Here is a 9,285-nt window from a genome sequence, read left to right on the forward strand (position 1 = left end):
CTCTTATCTTGGAGATCCCTAAATCCTAAAATATCACTAATATTTTAAATGTAAATGAGAATCCCTTTCCCTTAATCATATCATAGATATCGCGATTTAAAGATCGTGCATTTAAGCCATATCGTACGCAAAAATCTTTAAATGACATATATAGTTAAAAAATCCTTAAATAAATACCCGTTCGAAATCGTACGAACTTAACCGTTAAAATGGCCACCGATGCCTAATAAGATGATTAGGTCAATAATATTGAATTCGATTTGCGATAATTATCATTTCGCGTGTCCATCTGCCCTTCACCTGCCATATATAATTTGTACAAGGTGACGCGGTTACTTTTTGCAAATTAGGAAGACGTTAGAATTTTCGTGTAATTTTTTATTACAAATTACATATCTATCGACGGGTCCATATAACCCGATTCGTACCGGCTTCCCTTTCGAAGTTGATGTATGATTCCTGATTGTAAATACCCAATTACTAGTTATTAATTCCACAATCTTAAATACAATACGCTACGATAATGCCGACGACAGCGTAAGAGGTCTCGTTGTGATTATCGTAAATATGACATATGCGACAATGTGAAATGCAAATCTTCGTCACTGACAGTTACCATTAAGAGTAGGTTTAAATTCGACAATGTCGAATATCTATCGGTCGTTCAATGATCGTTACGATACTTAAAACGATGTTAGTGAGAGTAGACTTCGACACGGCAAATGTCACGATATATCGAATATCGATTTCGCGAGTAGACGCCCTGATTATAATCATTAGAACGATTTTCAGACCTCATTCAGATATGCATAGATAGATACTATCTATAATTTGTGTCTTCCCTTTCAAAAGTATTTCATCCTTCGCCACTGATATCTATGTAATATGTTTTTTACATTAAGAGTAATTACCGATACGATTGGGCTTTTCCCTTTAAGTGTAAAATACCTGAAACCTTTTCACCGTTATCAAACGACTTTCGTGGCGTGGGATGGCCCAACCGCGTGACGTAGTCAAGGATTTGCGTAGGATAAGGCAATTGGCGGGAAATTTTATGCAATGACAGTTTTATCGGAGGAAAATTTGACAAAAATATTTCTCAGAACGTTCTAATTCAGTGACGTAGAAAAACAAGGATAACTGAAAAGCAAAATTCATTCCGTAACAACCAACCGACCTATTAAAAACTGGCGTGTAATTTCTAATTAGTAGATAGTGTTGCGGTCATTGTCTATAAATATTAAACGTTTCGACCGGGACCTTTGTAGCATATAAAACATGTGAAGTTGCTCATTTTTAGACTTCTTTAGGATTACTTAATTAACAGGATGTTCTACCAATTCCATTGCAGAAGTTCATGGGGATGATGACAACCCATTAAATGACACGCTCGTTATGTTTATTAAAAATTACTAAGGCCGAAACGTGACTAATGGGCGCGAGTCACTTATGACATGTTTCTACCGTGAATTATGATTGAAAATGCAAATGGTTGCAATAATCATCAAACCTGCATCCGTAGCGTTTGCTCAATATTATGCATTAAAATTAAACTATTTTTCGGATTTTATCGCGGGCTTTATATTTTAATTTTCCCTCGACGTTTCTGCAGCCTTCGTGGTCACGTGGCTGACTATGGTATAGGTCTGTCTAACATTCGCGTAAATATAAGGAATCGTCATTATGTACGCAATACGAAAATTCTAAAAATTCGATTTTTAAATTAATTCTAATTAAATAGAAACATCTCGAAATGAAACCGTTATCGCGTACACGACCCTTCAGTTCTAAATTCAAATTGGAAAAATACTTAGGTACGTACTTATGCAAATAGGCATTCGTATCTATACCAATTTTATGGAAACACAAATTCCTAAACCCGTAACCTTCGCGTAATGACATGCAAACATTTGTGCATAGTAATGATTGAAATTAGGCCATTCATTAGTAGATATTTCACTGACATTTATGTACATAGACCCGTCATTTTCAAATAAGGAGGTAAGTAATTATTTAATTTGTATTTATTTACAAAATATTTTTTTACGATTAGTCTTTATTCATCCATCAATATCCACGTACTTAATTAACACTGGGAAAAGATATTAATATCTTACTAAAATGTTCGTGCTAGGAAATGGATCAGAAAATAACAATATTTAATACTGAATATAATAATAAGTATCTAATAATTTATTATGTTAATATCATACTTAATATGTACGTGGTAATACTCTATTTGAATATTATCAATGGCCAAATAATTATTACCTACAACTCCAAACTGCATTAAAAAATAAAACTAAAATCATTTAATTCCATATTCAAAATATATTTCGTACTCTGTGCCCCAAGCTGTAGGCAGTTAAGATTAGTGCAATGCAATTAGAAATAGGCAGTTACAACAATGTCAGCACCAAATGACCTTAGAATATTAATAAAATATTACGAAATACTTATGTTTTTAGGTCTTGTAGATAACTTGTAAGACAACTGTATAAAGAATAATAGTGAAGTAAATTGTTTATCTTTTCAACAATCTATACAATTATTATTTTATCTACGAGAGATGCATTTAAATATCTCTGTTTATTATTAGCAGTTGTATTATTAACTGCGGTGAATACAAGCTCGGAAATAGGTAATGTTATTTGTGTAAATGTCAGGGAACAGTTAGATGACATCACCATGTCTAATCGATTCCACTACTCTTCATAGTTAATTGATTCATGATTGTTACATCTCAGTCGACTCGGCGGAAGTTTGACGATATCATCGATATTCAATATCATTCGTTAATTCGATTATAAATTGATATAGAATTTTATTCGCTGGTGGTAGGATATATTTTAAATCCGCCCGAATAGCCTCCACCGCACACAAAGTGTTAAAATCATGCACTAGACGTGGTGGACTAACCGCAATTTTGAATACACGATCCCAAACTCTTTTTTCGATCTGTCTAAAAATTACCCAATCTAAGCAAAATTATTTTGACATGCTTACAAATGACTTATTTTGAATGGTTAATTCGAAATCGGATTAAGGATTATGATTGAGAAACGACTACAAAGCTTAAGCCCTCGCAGTATGGCAGTAGCTGTAAGAAGAGCCGTGACTAGCTGTGGGACAGTACATATAGGGCTAACCAGTCTACTAAACCTATTATCACACGTGGTAGTGTAACCATAACACTGCTCAACAATAATATCTAAACTCACTAACGTAACAAATTAAATTTCATAGTATTCCCAAAATACAAGTTCCTAAACATTTCCGCAGTCAAAAACCGTAACGTTTTATTACTCTTTATCAATTGGTTCACACGAAACTACATGGTTTTCTAGTTAAACGCAAGCCGTGTCCAATGTGAACCCGGACCCAAACTAATGTTTTAAAACAGGGGGTTTTTGTGTTCAAATTACCTTGTCTGCATTACGTTGTGCTTCGTTTTGAAAAACTTTTTTGACACTCGGTGAATATTCTTATATCTCAATTCTCAATATGAAGGGAGTCATTCAGTATTATGCAAAATTCGAAATTCAATTTTTTGGTGAAAATAAAAAACCTTGCCATGTCGTAATAAAGTATGGTACTAATTTCACTCAAAGCAGTATTTTTAATTCCCTATATGATATACAAAAAAATATTAGGTACATGCTTAATTATTGTCTCGTGAGATGTGATACCTAGATTCTATCATTCACACGATCCTTGAATATGTGGACTCTAAGTGAATGCTTCCTCTGGGTTTCCTCTCTCCCAAGCACTGCAGGCCTGTAAGGTCAGGGACTTCGCTAAAGTCGCCATGCCACCAATAGGCACGAAGACCACGAAACAACGCGCCGGCCCAACACAAGCCCACAGCCAGCCCCCGCTCTGCGAGGAGTGGGGGCACCACAGGTCACGACAATAACCTCCCGACAACTGGCGATCGCTGAAGTGCCACGGACGCCGAACCGTACCCGAGGACAGCAGGTGTTAAAGAATTAAATCCAGGCCGTCCGTGACCAACAGCGATCACTAGTCGCGGGGCGATCCGCGACCAGGGGTCGGTAGATGAGGACCCCCAGAGGAGGTTATTGCACCAGTGGCAATGTCTCAACTTTTCGCCCGCTATATATGCTGTGCGCGAGAAAAATTTCACTAGCGCGATGCAGGGTTTTGCGTTATAACTCGACTGCTTTATGATTTAGCACCTTAATTTTTTAATATCTCATGAGTATCAAGATGTAGAAATAGTATGAGTAAACTATAAAAAAGTTTAATATAGCAAAATAGGTGTATTTTCATTTTTTAGTTTTGTGTAGAGACGCCAGCCCATTGGTTGTTGTGTACGCATGACGTATTCAAGTGATCAACGCTATCGGCCGTGAAGCGCGACGCGTCGGGGAAGTCCCGACAAATGCGATAAAGAAAGATAAGTAATGCTTACTAATCACGTACAAAGAACAAAATAAAGTTTTAGCCCGTCTAGTACTGTACGAAAGCCCACCGCATAAATTGATCTGTAAACCAGTGGCAAAGGGGCGAATATGCCATCTTAATTGCAATAGTAGTACATACATTTGAATAAAATTAAAAAGGAAAACAAAAACAATAAAAATTCTAACACAAATGAATAATTATATAGAAATTTAAAACTAAAAACGTAGCTGAAAAATTTATAGTGGACGACGTGCAGAAGCAGGAGCTTAGGAGCCTAGGAGTGTGTATGCGTCAACATACCCGATTTTGAAGTACCCGATTAAAATTGTCGGCTTCCCTTTTGTAATTCATGTATGTCTATGTAACCTAATTACCATTAGAACGATTTCCAGACCACATTTCTGCATATTATTAGTACCTATAAATTACCTCGGATTCCGATTTTCAAAATTTCATCCTCCGCCACTGCTGTAAACAGCTAATATTACTAAAAGGGCAATAAATACGTAATAACCCTAAAATACTTTCACAACTCTCCACATTATCATATAACAGTCGTTGACCTTTATAAATAAGATCGAACAAAATCAACAACGCATTATAGGAAGCTTTGTCCCAAAATCCCTTAAACATTAAATCCCGTTACGCGCCAATTACGGGATTTACCTTCGTTTTAATATTCGACGCTGGATATTTTAATTCCATGACGCTTTATTGTATGTTTCACAGCTGAGATCTGTTACATTATTAGATATCCATTATAATGTCCATGGTTTTGTAATTTTGATAGCTAGAATTCCTTAGCATATTTTTAGGAACATTTTAGAATACTTACATGAGTAAACTTACAATTGGCATTGTTGAACTATTACTAAACAACACTGCCAAGTTACTACTGGTTAAAATTAAGTACTTATTGGGAACAACGGAAAATGTTTTGGTTTTTTAATAGCAAATGTAATATGGCTGAGTGCACAATGATCTAGAAAAACAAAAAAGGTAGGGCATTCCTATTTTAAAAATATTTAAAAACTAATTAACAGTAAAAAGTTTTTATGCGCACGTCCCTAACAACCTCATATCTCAACCGAAATTATTTCTCCAAACTACTTCCTAAAGAAAACATACAAAGAATTGTAAACATCAACATCCATACCTGTCAATACAAAAACCGTTTGGAACGATTCCACAAACCAATTATCGTAAAGGGTTGCACCTTGCGCGTTTCTTTCGATCTCTATACCTAAAACTTGTCTCGCCCGAGCCAAGGGCGACCAGTGTCCGCACAAACTAGGCTTAAATACGCGCCTGGTGCCCTTAATAGTAAAAGGATTTGAGCAATTGGCCCTAAATGGTATCTGGTTTAAAATCTGCTACAAAACAATTATTGTTTTTCAAGTTACATTCGGTTGAAGACTGATTAAATAAGCGATTTTTTTGCGTCATTCTTTGTTTTGTTCATGCCTTCGCTTATAAGTTGACTTTAATTAACATACAAGTATGTAAGAATATTTTGATACCTAATTGTTTTATTATACGAATACATTTTTTAGTATCGAATACTTTTTCTATTCCAATTTCAAAATTCCTAATTCACCTCGTAAGACCTTACTTAATGCTATTGGAAAACAACGCAGTTCTGTATTTAAAAAGTATAAACAATGGCTTTTAACACTTGAAGTGGCTAATTGTAGATTATATCGACTACGACGATAACAATTTTGAACTTTATCTGTTGCACAACTCCGTAGCAATTTATACGTGATGTAAACTCAAACCATATAACGGAAATTTGAATGTACTCGAGCTGGTTCGATTTGCACCTGTTACTAGCAGATGAAAATATACATAATAAAATATTAAGTATGCGAACGTTTACGGCTATCGACAATTTAATGATAAATTTTGGTATGCTTGTGACATTTTGGGAGGTATTTACAACGGATGTTCAACACGTTTTAACATTAACTCTTGCCATTCGTTAATAAGGAAGCGTCTTTAATCATGTTCCTTCAAGGTGGTTTTGATAATTACTAAAATACTTTCACGGACAGTTTCCCTTCATATTCCCATCCCACGGGATCGGAATGTATGCAATTACCCGCAATAACATCAAACTAAACGTAGTTGCCATAAAGCAGCGCAAGAATAACCTATTTTACTTAAAGGACATGTGAAATAAGCTTAGGTAATTCAAAACAATTTATCTTAAACGTTATTTCTATGTTAATAAATGTTTTGACAGCAAAGGTTAATTTCGCTTGCAGTATATATGCTCCGGTGCTAGCGACAGCAGGCTGACAAATGGTTCCTGCCTAATTCAAATACATTACTGCAGTATGTCACAATCTGTCACAAGCGGTTTTATCTTGATGGAATGGAATTTCGCCCTTATTAATCAACCTCACAGTAGCGCTGCGTTAAAATAAATTAATATCTTTACTATTTCTAATGATGACTTTGGGGTAAGGAATACACATTTTTTCTGTCCAATAAAATAAAATTCTACTATAATGCAAGAAATTGCAATATCTTTTTTATTTACACATAATTTTCCACTATATCGGAATGATCATTGTCATGATTGCGCGAAAATTGTCTTTACAATCACCATTTTGTTATTGTTACGCTCAGTGACACTCGCCGATAATAGCGCCTACCCGAATGGAGAAGGTTCGGTGATGGAACGTTCTCGAAGGGTCTCGATGTTTCCGGAATGTCGTGGAAACACGATAACGGACCCCAATTATACTAGAGAGTTCTCGACCATTCTGGATCTTTCGAGAATGTTCCACAGATATCGATCGATCGATAGTACATGCGGCCGGGTAAAAAAGGAGCGCGCGCGGCCGCGTGCGAGTGAGTGTTGTTTACAACGCGATCGAGAGCGATAACTGCGAGTGATATCGAAGCGAATACAGTGAATTGTGTGGCGCGGTGTTCGTGATTAAGTGATTTAGTGTTACAGTGTTAATTCACGTGCTGTTGTGTTTGTGTTAGTGATTTTATACAAGACTTTTGTAGAAAATAAAGTGTGGTGTTATTTTAAGGTCTAATCGGTATTTTCATTGTCTATCGGGAACCCTAGCACGTAACATTTGGTGTCAGAAGTGCGATAGACAATGCCGCTATTACCGAAAGAAGACGAAAGTTCTAGCATCCGCACCCGTAGTCAACGCCACCAAGAGATGGACCGGGGGCGTTTCGAAGATTCCCCGGCGCAAGCGATGCTTGAACAGACGACGAGACAACATCCTGCTGGCCCATCTGGAGTTTCCACAGCATCGACACCTACGGACCTCATGGCAATTATGGCGATGCTACAAGAGCAGGCTCGCCGTCAGGAAGAGCAGGCTCGGCGTCAGGAGGAGCAAATGGCTCGCCTTCAGGAAGAGCAGGCTCGGCGTCAGGAGGAGCAAATGGCTCGCCTTCAGGAAGAGCAGGCTCGGCGTCAGGAGGAGCAAATGGCTCGCCTTCAGGAAGAGCAGGCTCGGCGTCAGGAGGACCAAGCTAGGCGTCAGGAGGAGCAGATAGCTCGACTTTTAGAAGAACAGACTGCTCGTCAAGAAGAGCAGATAGTTCTGATTAAAGAGTTGAGAACTACGATCGGCCAGGAACTCAAAGTGGTGAAGGACCAAGTTGATCGGCACGAGCAGCGTATTTCAGACGCTGAAGCTCGGATCGCCGATGTTGAGAAGAAGATAGAAACACGCGGAAGTGGGCCCGTACTGCTGACACCTTCATCCCGAGGATTTAAGGTACCTCCATTTGACGGAACATCTTCGTGGTCAGCATACAAAATGCAATTTGAAGCCGTCATGCAGGCGAATGGATGGAGCAAGGATCAGGCTAAGACTGCACTCACCCTGGGTTTACGTGAACAGGCGCTTACCATCCTAGAGGCTCTTAGTAAAGATGTGACCTACGATCAATTAGTTGAAGCGTTGGAATCGAGATATGGTGATTCTCATCTGGAGCATGTGTTTCGTGCTCAATTAAAGGATCGAGTCCAACGCAGTTCTGAAAACATACAGCAGTGGGCCCTGGAAGTTGAGAAGCTGGTACGAAAAGCATACCAGTCTTCACCTGGACTTGTAAATGGAATTCTGGTGCAGGCTTTCGTCGATGGAATCCGAGATCTAGAAGTGAGGGCTGCTGTGCGACTTGGACATCACGAGACGCTAAAGGATGCGTTGGCCCATGCGTTAGAAGTGGAGGCTGTACGACAAGATCATCGTGCACATCGCATTAGAGAGGTTACGGCGGCGCCTGTACGCCGGCGTCCGCAGGGGTACAGCCCTCGGTGCTTCAACTGTGGGGAAATGGGCCACCTCCGCATGAATTGTACTAAGCGACGGATTGAAAGGGGTGGAAGAACTGTTGAGGAGAGATTAATCAAGCTAAGAAAATGTTAGCACAGTACGCCGACATCTTTTCGTCTAATGATGCGGACATGGGAAAAACTAGTTTGGTTCAGCACAAAATTAATACAGGCAACGAGTTACCGATCCGTCAGCGACCAAGAAGACTGCCAGTCGCAAAGGAGAAAGAGGTGGATACTATGATCCAAGGCATGTTGAAAGATGGTGTCATAGAGCCTTCATCCAGCCCTTGGTGCTCTCCAGTCGTCTTGGTGAAAAAGAAGGACGGCAGTATGCGTTTTTGTGTCGATTATCGTCGATTAAACGACATCACAAAAAAGGACAGTTACCCTCTACCTAGGATTGATGATACTCTGGACACGCTTGCTGGAATGAAATGGTTTAGCACGCTAGACTTGAAGAGTGGCTACTGGCAAGTGGAAATAGACCCGTTAGATAAAGAGAAAACTGCATTTTCTACTGGGAAAGGTCTATG

At 38.5% G+C, this 9,285-nt stretch overlaps 1 protein-coding gene across 1 annotated transcript; it reads left to right on the top strand.

Annotated features, from left to right (window-relative positions):
* The first annotated feature begins 7,050 nt into the window (after positions 1-7,050).
* LOC115453264 (stress response protein NST1) lies at positions 7,051-8,843 on the top strand. Its single transcript, XM_030181954.2, has one exon. It carries the CDS (start codon positions 7,551-7,553, stop codon positions 8,841-8,843), a length of 1,293 nt encoding a protein of 430 aa, XP_030037814.2. The 5' UTR covers positions 7,051-7,550.
* Positions 8,844-9,285: the final 442 nt, after the last annotated feature.

The sequence above is a fragment of the Manduca sexta genome, chromosome 23 (assembly GCF_014839805.1).
Source record: "Manduca sexta isolate Smith_Timp_Sample1 chromosome 23, JHU_Msex_v1.0, whole genome shotgun sequence".
Taxonomy (NCBI): domain Eukaryota; kingdom Metazoa; phylum Arthropoda; class Insecta; order Lepidoptera; family Sphingidae; genus Manduca; species Manduca sexta.

Bases quoted from the DNA above. Each gene is read 5' to 3' on its own strand.
- LOC115453264 (XM_030181954.2), top strand. From the start codon at position 7,551: ATGCCGCTATTACCGAAAGAAGACGAAAGTTCTAGCATCCGCACCCGT.